Source organism: Emydura macquarii, unplaced genomic scaffold, assembly GCF_026122565.2.
Source record: "Emydura macquarii macquarii isolate MOO-44397 ecotype Brisbane River unplaced genomic scaffold, CSIRO-AGI_Emac_v2 contig_2321, whole genome shotgun sequence".
Lineage (NCBI taxonomy): Eukaryota > Metazoa > Chordata > Testudines > Chelidae > Emydura > Emydura macquarii.
In genome coordinates this window covers 291,486-307,455 of record NW_027132458.1, presented here as the reverse complement: position 1 = coordinate 307,455, position 15,970 = coordinate 291,486, and the positions used below count along the sequence as shown (strand labels likewise).

The 15,970-nt window shown below is 38.2% G+C and overlaps 1 protein-coding gene across 7 annotated transcripts in view; it reads left to right on the top strand.

The window, feature by feature from the left end:
• Positions 1-15,970, top strand: part of ULK4 (unc-51 like kinase 4) — a 358,194-nt gene that overhangs the window by 72,579 nt on the left and 269,645 nt on the right. For all 7 annotated transcript variants that reach the window (XM_067560838.1, XM_067560836.1, XM_067560835.1 and 4 more), the window contains exons 18-19: positions 6,412-6,519; positions 10,398-10,481. In XM_067560838.1, the coding sequence (XP_067416939.1) occupies positions 6,412-6,519; positions 10,398-10,481 (192 nt within the window). The remainder of the gene's footprint in view (positions 1-6,411; positions 6,520-10,397; positions 10,482-15,970) is intronic.

Here is a 15,970-nt window from a genome sequence, read left to right as displayed (position 1 = left end):
TTCTAGAATTCCTGGGGAGAGAAGCAGGACTCCTTTCCTCACACTGAATCTGGGGATTTTCATAATACTCATAATAAATCTGACAAAACTCATGGACTCCAAGTCCCAAAAAGGCAAAAGCAAGTGTGTCATTTGCAAAGCAGAGATTGCTATTGTTAATAAACAAATGGGGTGAAAATTAGGAGTTAAAACCCTTTTCCCCCTAAGGGTATGTTTACTGGGGTTTATCTCCTTCACAGAGTTTCTCTCACAGTGCTCTGTACAATGTTTACCACCCCTCCCCAACTATGTAGCAGTATGGGTATGCAAAGAAGCCTGTGTCTCCTGTGCAGCCTTGCCTCAGGTTGCAGCCTAATGGAAATTGTGCCTTTCTGGATTTCAGCTCAAGGACCTTTGCTCTGCCAGGGAAAGAGGCTCAAGTCTGAGGCACCAGTGGAATGGGAATTGTGCCTTCTGAACATGAGCCATAAACCCTTGCTCTGCAAGGCAAAAGAACTCAGACTCTGAAAGGTTGAGAATGGTCATTTCTCATTCCACTCCTCTCCTGCTCCATAGACTGTCTCCATATTAAAGCTTTGAGCACTTCAGGTAGTCTTTGACTAGAACAGAGGCATTTGATGATTCCACTCCTCATGAAGAAGCACTTTCATGGGAGAGGAAAGTGAGAAATCCCTTCTCATGTTCATAAACCATAACAGTGATGATACACAGCACAGCAATTTCAAAGCCTCAGCTATGGATGTTTAGACCAAAGGTTTTATGTATATTTAGTACAAAAGCCTACTTTATGATAAACAAGCAGCTCATCTTTTAGAGGTATGGTCTTTGTTTGGAGTCAGAGATCCTGTGTCTTGTCTTGGTGAAGCCCTTGGTGTAATTTGTGACAAGAAATGTATTCAAACTTGGTGGCTATGAGGATGTCATCTTACACCTATAAATAGTCTTCACTCACACTAAATGGATATCTTGTGTATACAAACTTACAGGTAGGTATCTATTGAGGGAACATTAGAAAAAGTAATAGCTGAGACTGCAGAGAGGCCTTAGTACTTTCTGTCAAAGTTAGCACAGCAATCCAGTGGTTGCTATCAACACCAAGGGTATCCATCAAGGGACTGTCATCCTTGGCAGGAGGGAAAAGCATGGAGCATAAGCTTCCGGGAAGTCTAGATGCATTTTCCTCCAAACCCACATAATCTTCAACATGACAAAGGCTCTTATTTTTTGAGTGGGTGTAGGTGTGTATTTTTCTCAGATGTGAACACACCCAGTGCTCCAAAGCTGGAGAACTTTGCTTAGCAGTACGCATCAGGGCAGCACTCATACCCTTTGTCCCTTGTAGCCTTTCCCATGACTATTTAAGGGGAGCACCACCCCGACATCCCTCAGTTCCTTCTTACCTCTAGCCGCTTAAATTGGAGCATGATTTGTTGGGGAAGAGTCAACATGGCTTTTGTAAAGGGAAATCATGCCTCACCAATCTATTAGAATTCTTTGAGGGAGAATATGTGGACAAGGGTGATCCAGTGGATATAGTGTACTTAGATTTTCAGGAAGCCTTGGACAAGGTCCTAATCACAGACTCTTAAGCAAAGTAAGCAGTCCTGGGATAAAAGGGAAGATCCTTTAATAGATCGGTAACTGGTTAAAAGATAGGAAACAAAGGGTAGGAATTAATTGTCAGTTTTCAGAATGGAGAGAGATAAATAATGGTGTCCCTTAGGGGTCTGTACTGGGATGAATACTGTTCAGCCTATTCCTAAATGATCTGGAAAAAGGGGTCAACAGAGGTGGCAAAATTTGCAAATGATACTAAATTACTCAAGATAGTTAAATCCAAAGCAGACTATGAAGAGTTAAAAAGAGATCCCACAAAACTGGGTGATTGGGCAACAAAATGGCAGATGAAATTCAATGTAGATAAATGCACAATAATGCAGACTGGAAAACAATCCCAACTATACCTATAAAATGATGGGGTCTAAATTAGCTGTTACCACTCAAAAAAGGGATCTTGGAGTCTTTGTGGATAGTTCTCTGAAAACATGCATTCAATGTGCAGCAGCAGTCAAAAAAACTAACATTATGTTAGGAATTGCTAGGAAAGGGATGGATAAGACAGAAAATATCATAATGCCTCTATATAAATCCATGGTATGCCCACATCTTGAATACTGTGTGCAGATCTGGTTGTCCCATATCAAAAAAGATATATTGGAATTGAAAAAGGTACAGAGAAGGGCAACAAAAGAGATTATGGGTATGGAACAGCTTCCAAATGGGGAGAGATTAAAAAGGCCAAGACTTTTCACCTTGGAAAAGAGACGACTAAATGGGGATATGATCAATGTTTATAAAATCTTGACGATGTAGAGAAAGCGGACTAGAAAATGTTATTTACTACTTCACATAACAAAAGAACTAGGGGATCTCCCAATGAAATTAAAAGGCAGCAGGTTTAAAACAAACCAAAGGAAATACTGCACACAACACATAGTCAACCTGTGGAACTTTCTGTCAGGGGATATTGTGAAGGCCAAAACTATAACAGGGTTAAAAAAACCCAAAAACTAGATACATTCCTGGAGGATAGGTCCATAAATGGCTGTTAGCTAGGATGGGCAGGATGCAACACTATGGTCTGAATGTCCCTAGCCTCTATTTGCCAAAAGCTGGGAGTGGATGACAGGGAATGGCTCACTTGATGATTGCCTGTTTTGTTCTTGCCCTCTGGAGCACCTGGCATTGGCCACTGTCTGAAGAGGGGATACTGGGGGCTAGATGGACCATTGGTTTGACCCAATATGGGTGTTCTTATGTATCTTACCTCATGTTTTTCTGTCACAATGCTTTTCCTGTGATCTTGTGTATATAACTAGCTATAGTAGTACTCCTAGGATTTAGTTAAATAGGATTTAGCTTGATATGGTGCACTCATCAGATTTTAAACACTACTAGTCACATGAGATGGTGATCCCTATAGGGACCCCACACTCTATGTTCCTTGTGGGAAGAGCACATTAAAGAAAAGTGCTCTATCTGTAAGTCATTTAAAAAGAGAACACAGGTGGCTTGAGACTTGTTCCAGAAACAAAACCTTATGGAGCAGGCTATGAGGCCTGCTTTGGCACCAGGGTCTTCTCCTTCAGAGAGCTTTGGGCCATTTGTTTCACAGCGAGATTCCTATTCCTCTCCCAGGAAGAAGAGAGAGAGTTGTCCTTCCTCTGGTCCACCAAGGAAAAGGACTCCCATAACGGACCAGAGCCACTTCAGAGCTCAGAGCAGACTGGAACCATGATTCCTCTGATACACTGGATCGAGCTGGGCCATTTACCTGCACTTCAATACTGAGATGAGATCAGTTGGACACCATACTGTCAACTCTGGTACCATCTTTGAGCATCTTTTGAGTCTGTTACTGATGACACAGGTGTCAGCATTAATTGTTACCACACCAATGGCATATCAGGAAGCATCAGACTTCCTCTGCCTTTTTGTTCCTGACTCTTCATTAATTTGGGAGCATTAAACTGTGGTGGCTGCTTCTGCATCTTCACTTCCATCTGGACTGATTGCAGAATTGTCACTGCGGTCGCACAGTTGTTGCAATCTCTTCTGCACTGCTTAATACTTGGGGTGCGAAGTTGAGGTCAGCCTCCTTCTTGGTACTGAGGGGCTTGTCAGTGCAGATACTGTGTTCGATACAGATGATGGTTTTAGTGCAGACCACATCTACAGGATCTGTACTGGCCTTGACTTCATTACCAACATAGATTATGGTACAAAGTGTGAGTGCAGTGCACCTACCAGATTCAAGTGCCAGCTACTTTACTATCGCTAACACTAATGCAACCTGCAAATTAGGCTTCAGATGAGGATGGAGTCTGGACATTTGCTGGCTCCACCTGGAGTCACTCCTCTGCTGCCACCAGACTACTTGGAGGGTTCTTCTAAATCAAGTTCAGGGACATTTTCCCCTTTTTCACCTTCTAGGCACAATTCTTGAAAGTCCTCAAGACCTCATGGAGATCACCATCCGTACTAGAGTCAGCACTGCTCTCTCAGTAGGGATTCATAGAATCATAGATTCCAAGGCTAGAAGGGACCCCTGTGATAATCTAGTCTGGTATTCTGTACAACATAGGCCATAGAATTTCCCCTAAATAATTACTAAAGCATCTCTTTTAGAAAAAATCCAGTCTTGATTTAAAAATTGCCAGTGATGGAGAATCCATCATAACTCTTGGTAAATTGTTCCAAGGGTTAATACTCTCCATCTTAAATATTTACACCTTATTTCCAGTCTGAATTTGTCTAGCTTCAACTTCTAGCCATTGTGTTGTTATGCATTTCTCTGGTAGATTGATGAGTCCATTACTAAATATCTGTTCCCCTTGTAAGTACTTGTAGTCTGTAATCAAGTCACTCCTTAACCTTCTCTTTGTTAAGCAAAATATATTTAAACTCTTTGAGTCTATCACTATAAGGCATGTTTTCTAAACCTTTAAACATTCTCATGGCTCTTCTCTGAACACACTCCAATTTATCAACATCCTTGAATTGTGGGCACCAGAACTGGACAAAGTATTCCAGCAGCTTTCCCACCAGTGCCAACTACAGAGGTAAAATAATCTCTCTACTTCTTCTCAAGAGTCTCCTGTTTATGCATCCCAAGATTCCATTAGTTCTTTTAGCCATGGCTTCACAGTGGGAGCTCATGTTAGCTGATTATCCACTATGAACCCCAAAACTATTTGAGTGTCTGCTTCCCAGGATAGAGTTCCATATCCTGTAAGTATGGCCTAAATTCTTTGTTCATAGATATATACATTTACGTTTAGCCATATTAAAACGCATATTATTTGCATTGGGATATGGGGCTCATGGCCCAGCTCCTAATGGCCACCAGTGCCATATCCTTGTCTTCAGTAGCCTATTAGGGACATTCCTTGATCTGCAGGGTCCCAGTCCTCAGTTCAGTCCAGGAAAAGGTTGCCAGTCCCCTCCGTAGTCTCCGCTCTTGAGCCACCTATGCTGCAGACAAAGACTGAGGTTGTTCCCTCTGAGCTGGTTCAGTCTGAACCGTTGTTACAGGAGCAAGTGTAGCCACAAGAGATCTATTGGCTCCCTCCCTTCCTCTTCCTCCTCACCAGGTCTCTCTGTGGTGCTGGATTCCTCCTCTCCTGTGCCTGGGGATTATAAATCATCTCAAGATGTTGTGTGGTCAGTGGCTTCAGCCTGGGACATTCAGGCTGTTTGTTCAGGAGAATACCAATAAGTTGGTGGATGTTCTTCAGTCCTAAGCTCCAGGGATGGTAGCTGTCCCTATAAAATTAAAGTATTTGTGGAACCCGCAAAGACTTTGTGACATACCTCAGCTTCATTATTGTGTACTTGAAGCATATTGATAAAAGGCATTATGACCCTATGCAGGGGTTTGAATGCTTCCACTCACATCCAGCCCCTAATTCTCCTGTGATGGTGGCAAACGAGAGACTTTGTCTTTACGTGTGGATTAATAAGAGTTTAGATTTGATGGGAAGAAAAATTCAACCTCGTCATTACAACTTAATGACTTTGCGACAGCTTGTCTTGGGAGGTACAATCTTTTTAAAAAAATTAATAAATACAAATATTACTAGAAAAGACTGCAATCTGTTGTTCACCAGCAAAAGGCATAAACTAAACATAAAAACTTTCTCCTCAGACTGACAACAAGAAGTGCTTTTGGTTTCAAAAGGGGAATGGGAGACAGAAGAGTGAAAATAGTGCACAATATATTTGTCGTGCCAAAGGTGGTGATAATGCAGTCATTTCTATTGTCTTGTTTTTAAATTGCTGTTGAACCTTGTATTTGTTTTTGTACATTTTTATATATCATGGAGGTAAGCATGCAATAAGAAGCCCTATTATTTATATGAGGTATTACATTTTGTTACTTCCTGTATGTATCAAGATTTGTAGCTGGTAACATTTTATTGTCAGATCCTCTGAAAAGGATAGTATAAGCTGTAATAATAATATACTTTTACAGTAGTCATTAAAAAGCTGATATTTTCAAGTGTTAACACACCACAGTATCTGTGATACCATAATTATCTCTTATATGAAGTATGTAAAAATAACCCAGTGTCTCAGATACAGAGCATGCAGTAACTTTTAGAAACAACTGACTCTAAGGGTGACTGCTGTCTATAGTGTAGGCAATACCTCTCCATTGTTTCACATTTTAGCTTACAAATTTCTTCATGTTCTTCCTTACCAACCTAATTCTATGTGCATGGAAGTTCTGCCTAAGTGAGGACTACAGAGTTAGAGTTGGGTTTCAAGAATATCTCAGTTGGTTTTCAGTGTAAGCTTTTTGTCTGAGACAAGGTGGCCAATTAAGGCCTATCATATTCTATTTTTTAGGCAGTCATACTCCTAACTGAACTGATCAGGGAAAACTTCAGGAACAGCAAATTGAAACAATGTCTTCTACCCACCCTTGGGGAAGTGCTTTACCTTATAGCCAGTCAGGTAAGACTATAAGATGAGCTTTGCAAAGTTTTTTAATATGTTTCAAATCTTTTTCAACAGCAAGGTATACATCCTATGTGGATATTCTTAGCATCTGTACCCGCCAGTGCATGACTTATTAATGTTTAATATGTTCAAGTGCTGTGACATTAAAAGTACAGGGGATTTGCAAGTCTTGTAAAATCCCACACTGTTAGACACACACAGACACACTCTGTCTCTCTCATTAACTACTGCCATTCTTTATTTTCCCATTAAGAGAAGGAAATGCCTGAAGCGCTTGTTAGAAATAAAATGTAACTTTTAAAAGGGCCACGGAATAATTTGGTTGCCATTTTATATTCCCTGTTTACTTCATAAATCTCCAGGACAGATCATAGAAATTTTAACATCTTTGTTTAAATTTCTTATTTTCTTTCACTGTGGATTTTTCATTTTTTCTTAGTTATCCCAGTTTACATCTCTCATTGCTCTGCTATTTCTAAAAATGTTTTTTTTGCATTTGCTGAAAGAGGCGTTCTTAAACTAAAAGGAAGCATTTAATGCTTCTAATTCATTTGCTGGTATTTCCTCCTTGGAAGGAGGGAATCCAGCATGATGGTAGCAGGATTGAAATGTTTTCATGGAACAGTGGCAGTTCCTGTCATTAGTCTCATTGGACTGCCTTGCTTTTACTGTGCCACTGATGGTGCTGTATGCGCAGTAGAAAGTAGCTCTTAGAAGTTACCCCTACATTTTCAAAGCAGCGGATGGATATTTACTTATTTTTTTTCTACAAAAATACACCCATCAAATGCTGTTGACACACATGCTATTGTTCCAAAAAAAACCCAACTCTATGAACTGTTAAAAGCTTTTTCGAGCTACTAATAGCTCCTCTCACAATCACCGGTTCCCTCCATACTTACAATTCCATTCTCACATGATTCCTTCCCCACCCGTGAGGAGCATCATAAAACAAACGAGCCTGTCTGCGTGACCTGTATCTGAGTGAATTTGGACACTTGGTTCACTGGTGAACTAATGCACCATTCCCTGACTTGTGTTTCAGTGGTGATGTTCATGGATCAGTTTTACCCTGCATCTGGCATGTGAAACAGCAAATGCGTACTTAATTGAGATTTTTATTGGACAAAAATCAAGAAATACAAAATTAAGTATATAATGGTCCTCTCTTTCATCACAGTGGTCCGGTACAAAATAGTGCAGACAGCAGTGTAGCATTTTGCCCTTGATACCCCAGCAATGTTTTTCAAAACTTATCAGTAAGTAGACCATTTTTAAGCTTGAAGAGGTAATTCACTTACCTTGTCCTCTCTGCTGAGACTGTCAGTATGGGTTCCAGTTGTAACAGTGTTTTTTTTTTTTTTTATGTGAACAGCTGTCCTCTAGGGACTAGACTGAGACCAAGTAATTTCAAATGGCAAATTTTGATGATTACTGACAGGCTATATTTGGACCACTGAACTAGAAGCAAAAAGCACAATATTCTGTATCCACCATTACCTTTAGTAGCATTTTCTAGCTAATGCTAACTTTTGTAGCAAGGAAGAAAGAAATACTGCTAATAGTAATAATAGCATATGGCATTTTTCCAAAGACCCCGGTGCCTTTTTTCTTCTTTTAAGAATTAAAATTCTGTTTTTATTCTTTAGAAATATAGATCACTTCAGATTAAAAGGATATTAAAGGATATTGCATGAAAGGATATTACATGTTATACTTTGTGTTCCTTGAGGCATTTGCATTAACTGCATCATCTCAAGGTTTTGAATGTTACCATATTAATTTCATAAGGGCACAAGACCAGAATGAGGATCTAAAATGGATATGAACATTAGGTAACTCCAGTTACAATTAGTAATTTCCCTTACACGCAAAAGTATTCACATTTTATCCTTCTCAGCTCAAATGCATGTACTCTTCTTATTAATGTTATAGGACTATGTTAACGTGAACTAAGTACTTTTGAGAGCACATCAGCAGCATCTACATGGAGTACAATGCATTAGAGCACTCTACAAATCACACTCCTGTGGAGCGCTTTCCTGGCACCGTGTAGACAAGTCCTTATTCCTTCTCCAAGCCATCCTCTGCTTGTATTTGATTGGGCTGGGATACAAGGATAGAGATTCCCTATTCACTTATGTATTGCATGGGGAAAGGCAAACTGTGGTTAAAAGCCAGTTTGCCAATGTCCAGAGATGACTTTTACATCCTTTTGCATTTTGTAATTATTCTTAAGTATTGGGGATTACTTTGAGCATTTAATCTTCTATTTTCTTTTAGCAGTCTCATGAAGAAAAAATGTAAATGAATTATATCCCTATAAATATCTGTAGATACATTTTTTTTTAAAGAAAAGGGCAGGAGAGAGAAGATCATAGCATGGGGGTTAGAAGTCCCTGGCTGGTGTTAAATTGAATCTCCCCTGGTTACGCCATGTAACTTGACAGATCTTGCATGTGTCAGTTCGAATGGAAATTATACCATACTTGTTTGTTTGCTGACATAGAGCTCAAAAGAAATTAGACATTGATTAAAAACTCAGTTTCTCTATTGATGCCCTTTGCAATCAAATCAGACTTTATTCCCCTTTTGAATGAAACAAGGTTTAAGAAATGATAATGTTGGAATGACAGAAATGAAGTATTTGACTTTTGATTCGGGTTGTATGTGTTGTGGTCCTTTCAAATGAAAATATAATGGCTTTTCTTCAACTAGTATAACTTATTAATGCAATGGTGATGTTGAAATATATATTGAATCTCAAAAGTCAGGAAATGCAGAAAAATAAGGTTGTTCCTGAAACATTAACCTGATCATTTTATGCATCCTATTCTTTTTATAGTATACAGTACATTAAAACAAAAATAAAAATCCATAATTAAAATCAATACGGTTAAATAAACATATAACTTCAGAAGCAGTTGCTACCTTTCATAAGAAATCATTCTTTGCAAATTTATAGAAAGGCCACTGAATTCATTTAATGGGACATCTAGTATAATCTGTTCATTTTATGCTCCTTTAATTTTCCCAGCAAATGTTTTCTCCTGCAATTGCTAATACCTGTATGCTATCAAATGCAGATTAGAGACTGAATGTGCAATTTGTTTTCATGAAATGTTACAGGTTCCTTCTATACTAAGAAAAAATCCAAATGACCATCTATTTACCTGACAATTTGTAACATGCTACTTTTTAAAAAGAGCAGCAGTCCATTTACCACTAATGGTGGAATAATATTCTCATTTTAGTGACTAGAACAAGATTACTTCAATAGGACAGGTACATAAGGATTCTGGAATGTTGTTTCTAATTAAGTAAATATGAGATTTCCAAGTGCTCCATATTGGGTCTTGAATAAGCTACTCTTATAACTTTTGCATATTTGTCAGAAACAGATTTTCTTTCAAAACCTTTTTTAAAATTGATAGACAGTGAGCAAACTTATTTCTAGAAGTAGTTTAAATGCAATCACTTCTTAAAAAGAAAAATAATCTATTTATAATAATTAGTAACCTATTTCTGAAATAATCAAAATGATTGCCAAGATTGTAGCACTGGTTATGAGTATGAATTACATTGAGTCAATGAAAAATAACTTGAGGACGAATACTCACAGGAATTTTAAATCATGCTTCAGCAACATAATAAAACAACTTTTGTGCCATAAAAATAAAAAAAATATCAGATTCAAATTTTGTTCCATAATTTAATCTTCTAGATTTTGTTCATTTGAGATATGTATAGTATTAACATTTTAAAATCTGTTGGATATATTTTTCATGGCTGAGATATTAAGATTTTTGTATAAAAGGATTAATATCACTTGTGCTGTTAGCTTCATTGCTGATCCTTCCACTTCATTACAGGAAGAAAAAAAGGAGCAACCCAGAGAATGCTGGGTCGTTCCCTTGGCTGCTTATACTGTGTTAATGAGGTGCCTTCGGGAAGGGGTAAGGATCTTTTATTGTCGTCAATAGAATTTCTCCACTGTAATAACCCTTCAGGCATTGTGAGAGGATTGTAGCCTAAAGCACTGTAGTACATTGTCAACGAAGTATTGCTCCTAAATTTAAATAATCGTGATACAACCATGACCTACACAGCAGTAGATTGTAAAAATGAAGTAGCTTTCTCTATATATTCAACATTTATACATTGTTACTTGATTTTGGTTATGAGATGGTAAATAAAGAATTACTGTGATGTAAATGTTTAATTTATTCATGCTATAGATTTCTTTTGAGGAGTTTTTCAGAAAACTAGTACAGTTCTCGCAGTGATTTATTTTTTGCACAGATCTTATTTTCTACCAGTTTGAAAAAAAATTGATATACAATGCTCTAAACACTCCATCATTTTTCAGTTCATCAGTGTCCTTTGAGGCCCCAAAGTCATAAACGTGAAATACTTTTTTTTGTGCAGTTATTTTTCTTCTACTTAATTTCTTAATTTCTATTGTGAAAAATTTGCTTTGTTAAAAAAAGAAAGAAAAGAACCACATTTATGGTCCCCACTTAGAAAATGAAAAAGAATTGAACAGAGCCACACATAAGCTTGGCATTTACTGTTTTTTTAAGACCAATTGCCCAAGGCAAAGCCAAAGGCTGAAAACATTCCTTATTGGGGGAAAAAATCAAAATAAACACCTTTCTTTTGAGATCTTTATTGCTTAATTAACGGAAGAAATCTCCAGATGCATAGAAAATCTCCAAATCATCAAACGACCAAGAACAAACAACTGATTTGTTTTTTGGACTTATTCCAGCCAGTAGTAATGGTTACATAGTAATGTCATTCCAAGACATGGTTGTTATAAGCCATACAAATGTCATCTGAGCAAAGGCAGACTACTTTCTATTTGTGGATATCCATGGCATAGAAACAAACAGAGGCATTCAAAAGAACATTCATTTATTTCTGTACAGTAAAATAAATTCTAAACCCTGAAATATATTAAGTTTCACTGAGAATGTATCGGGATGTTAGTTTTTTCAATTTTTTTTCTAGTGAATATAGTGCTCATGAAAGTTGCTAAATTGACAGTCCTGCAAATGGAGGTCTTATCATTGAAGATAAAGCACAGCCATGAATTTTCAACATTTCTATGCCACCAAGGTGCAAAAACCATGCTCTGGAGAGGCTTTGTGTTTGTGCATGATATGTATGTATTCATTCAATAGACCTAAGCTTTATGTATAAATCGAAGTACATCAACACTCTTCTGGTATTAGGATGGCTAGTTAACAGGAGTGATGTTCTATTAACAATTCCATCTGTGGGAGAAAATGGCTGTTTTCCAGATGATCAGAGGAGATTGGCCAATGCTATATTGGCAGAGGGAGAAAATGTGGTGAAGTATGCTCCCAGGGCTTCTTTTCTTGCTTTTGACTCTGTGGGTAGAGTCTTGTTCTGCTGTTACCTTGAGAAGGCATGCCTGGTTAAAGTTGTCTTAGTTGACCATGTTTGAAGATCTCCCCTTTGAAGGTGACGGTGTTTGGTTTTTGTGGGTTTTTTTACACTAAAAAGGATGAACTATTAGAAAAAACAAAAGACCAGATCTACTGTTCGATTGCTTGGTTTATATTTTTGTGCTAGAAGGAAACCTCCTACTCCTTGTTTATCACCAGAGGCATTTTTATCCACAATATTTGCTTTGTTTTTCATCTCAAAGATGTTAGTAACAACATCAACAGACTTATTCCTCACAGTCTCAGCAAAACATGTCATTCAGGTCCAGACCTAAATTGAAGCAATCTGCTTCTTCCTCTGCTTCATTGAATACATTGTCTCAGATTGAATGTGAGGGTAAAATGTTGTGGACAAACTGTTGTGGACAAACTGTTGAAGTTTCCCCCAGCTTTTGTTTGGGGGACAGGCTAGCCCATTTTATCAGCTATTGGAGACTTGTAGCATCAGACGAACTGGCTCTGGAAATAATAGAAAAGCACTATGCAATATAGTTCTAAATGCTATCTTCTTTCAATTCCTCCTACCATTCCCTTTTCAGGGAACCATCTCACGAAGTTGTTCTGTCAGAAGTTCAAAAATTACTTCTGATGAGAGCTGGAGGGGAGGTACCCCAAGATCTGTGGGGAAAGAGGTTTTATTCAAGATATTTCCTGCTACAGAAAAAAGATGGGGAAAGTGGTCTGTCCAATCTTAGATTTAAGAAAGTTGATCAAGTTCTTCTGGAACTCTGGTTTGAAATGTTAATCCTAGTGTCTAGAATTCCCTCACATTTAAGTATGGATTGGTTTGCAGTTCTTGATTTGAAAGCAGGGTGGATAAAAATCATGATTTTTAAAAAAAAAATAAAAAAATTGGATTTTAAAAATTTAAATCTTAATTTTTAAATTTTTTTAAACGCAATAAAATGCTAAATTTCTCTCTCCTTTAAAAAATAACAGTACAATTAAATCTCATCACAAACATGCTAAACCTACACTTACAGTCTCATAAAAATGAATTAATGGCTCTAGCCTAACTACCAGTTCTTACTACTTGAAAGTTCTGGGCTTTCAGTTTCTGTTTCTCAGCAGACTAAAGTAACAGGTACAAAGAAAGACACATGCTGGATAGGATTGTTGTTGTTCTGTGTTTATGTGGTAGGGGAGCTGGGCCAAGCAAGGCAGAGGAGTTAGTTAAGACACTGTCTTAAAGGTATAGAGAGAATATTTTATCGTTTGGTATTATTCACTCAATGCTGCAAACATGGCAAAGATGAGAAGATACTTAGAAGAAGAAATGGAAGAATGCTTCTTAATAATATATGGCTGCAGTGCCCATTTAGTGCATATTTTAGCCAAAGACTTAAGTATGTCTTCCCCAGGAATAAAAGAAAATGTTGTTGAAGTTGCAAAATACTTCTGTAACAACCATTTTGCTTCAGCTTCATTGAAGAGAGCAGGAGGATCCACTCCCTCAAGACATTCAATGGAATTCTGTGGCTGGCTGTTTTGAACAATTTATTCAGAACTGGCCTATTCTCATACAACTTTGTGAAGAAAACCATGATAAAATAGATGGAAGTATCTCATCCAAAGTATCGAACATTGGATTAAAGAGGAATGTAGAGGATCTGCTCACTATACTGAAACCTATAGCCTTAAACTTCAGATAAATTGTTGCTGTATTGCTGATGCTGTCGAAATTTGGAAGGTACTTCTACTTCATTTTCTTGTGAACATTCTCAACCCCAGATATAAAGTGTAATAGAATGAGGACAGAGGGCAGTAGGAGAGAGGTGGAAGGGAGGTATGTGAGCTCCAGAATGCTCTGGGCTCTGTTCCCTGCTGACTAGCTAAGAGCCATTAGGGGGCAATTAGGAGCAGCTGAAGCCAGTTAAGCACCAGCCAGGTGCTTCATAAAAGCCCTCTGCTCCAAACAGTCAGCCGCCAGCTGGAGGAGTAGGAGTGCTGTGGAGTGGATAGGAGTGTTGAGTTGAGTGGAGAAGCAGATCGGAGTGCAGAGTTCTGTGGACAGAAGGAAAGTGCCAGGCTCAAGAAGCCAGAAGGAGGGGGAAAATTAGCCCAGGGGAAGACAGTGCAGCTGGGAACACAGTGCCAGCAGCACATAGCTGCTTCTCATAGGGCTCCTAGGCTGGGACCCGGAGTAGCGGGTGGGCCCAGGTCCCTACTCCCTCCTTGGGGAAGATAGGGTGACTGGAGACGCCCTGGCCCACTACAAACAGTACAAGCGTGTGACCCACTAGAGGGGAGCCAGCTGCTTGCCACAAAAGGTAGATGCCTAACTAATGAAAAAGATGTCATGGGCATGGCATGGGCATTTCAAAATCACTCCTCAGTTATGCCAGTTATAATAAATTCCATGGCTTGAGCGGAACTATTTAAACTGTACATGTTTACTGGTGATGTTATGAACAAAGTCACTCCCCTGAATTGGTGGAAATCATTAGGCAGGCACCTTCAAACAGAGTTCCTTTAGTTGCTAAGCCAACTTTTCACAGCAGTAGCTTCCTCGGCAGGCACAGAGAGAATATTTTCATTGTTTGGTATTATTCACTCAAAGCTAAGAAATCGACTGGGAGTTGAAAAAGCAGGTAAACTCGTATTTCTGTTTGTCTATGAATAAAAATGACAGTGGGAGTGGGGGAGATGAGAGCTAGTTGTAGAAGTTTTGAAGACAGCGTACATTTAGTGTTGTGATGACTCATCTGTTAGTTAATAAAATTTGAAAATTAAAAAAAAAAAAGATTAAGAACAGCCATCAGCTGGCAACTAGGAGACTGCTGCAATTACAAATGTGAAACATTTATGTAACATTTAAGATTTAGTTTAATAAAATATAAGTTCTATTGTGTTTGTGTGTGTGTGATTTAGTTCCTACCATTCCTAATGTACTGCTACTGCTGCTGCATCTGCAGCTTGACACAGGTAATAAGTATTATGTACTATTTCCTAAATTAATAGAAATCAAGCTGTCTAAAAAATTACACAAAGTATACCCTCCCAGACATTGTAAAATGCAGTATTGAGTTGTATATTAACATGTTCTAGTGATCAGGTTTGCACCATTGTTTAAGAAATATGTGAAGAAGTATCGGTGGGAAACTTGATTTAAATCAATCCACCCTGTTTAAAAGATTCATATTTCCATATTTCTATTTGGCCAAATCATTGGAAGTACCTCTATTTTGTAATGACATAGTGATATTTTCAGTAGAAGCTCCTGCCATTTGGCCTTTATACGATGCCAAAGGTCTTTACTAAGTGTCATTCTGTAATAGCAGTGAATCTCAGAAAAGAGGGTAACTTTATTTACCCATATTTAGATGATGGGTGGCTGAAGTCTCCATCATGCGAAAATTTGCTAGCTCACATTCAGTTTGCAACTTCCCTTCTTATGGATTAGGACTACTTCTGAATATCAAAAAGTCAAATTTATGTCTAAGTCAGGAATCCATTTTATAGGATCTGTACTGGACTTGATACAGAAGGAGCTTTCCTTTCAGCTGAAAGATTTATGATGATGATAGTGGTGCAGAGATTCATTGTCACACCCAGAAAATAATTTCCTTTTTGTGTCTGAAAGGTCTCATGGCAGTGACTATTTATGTTACTCCATATGCACGCCTCAGAATGAGGCCAGTGCAGCATTGGACAGCTCAAGTTACAAGCCAAAACTGAACTATCTTCACATGCTAGTCACCATGCCTCAGAACCTTTTTAATTTTTTTTGATGTGGTGGACAAACAGAGCTAATTTTCTCAAAGGGGTTCTGTTCAATCCCTGTTTGCCATTTTTCATAATATCCTTGATGCATCAAACAATGGCTGGGGAGCTTTTCTGGGTTCTCTCATAGTTTGAGATCACTGGGCATTTCAGCAAAAAAAAATTGCAGATAAATGTTTTAGAACAGAGAGCAACTTCACCTGGCTCTCAGATCTTTTCTTTCTCAAATAAGGGGAAAGTTGTATAGA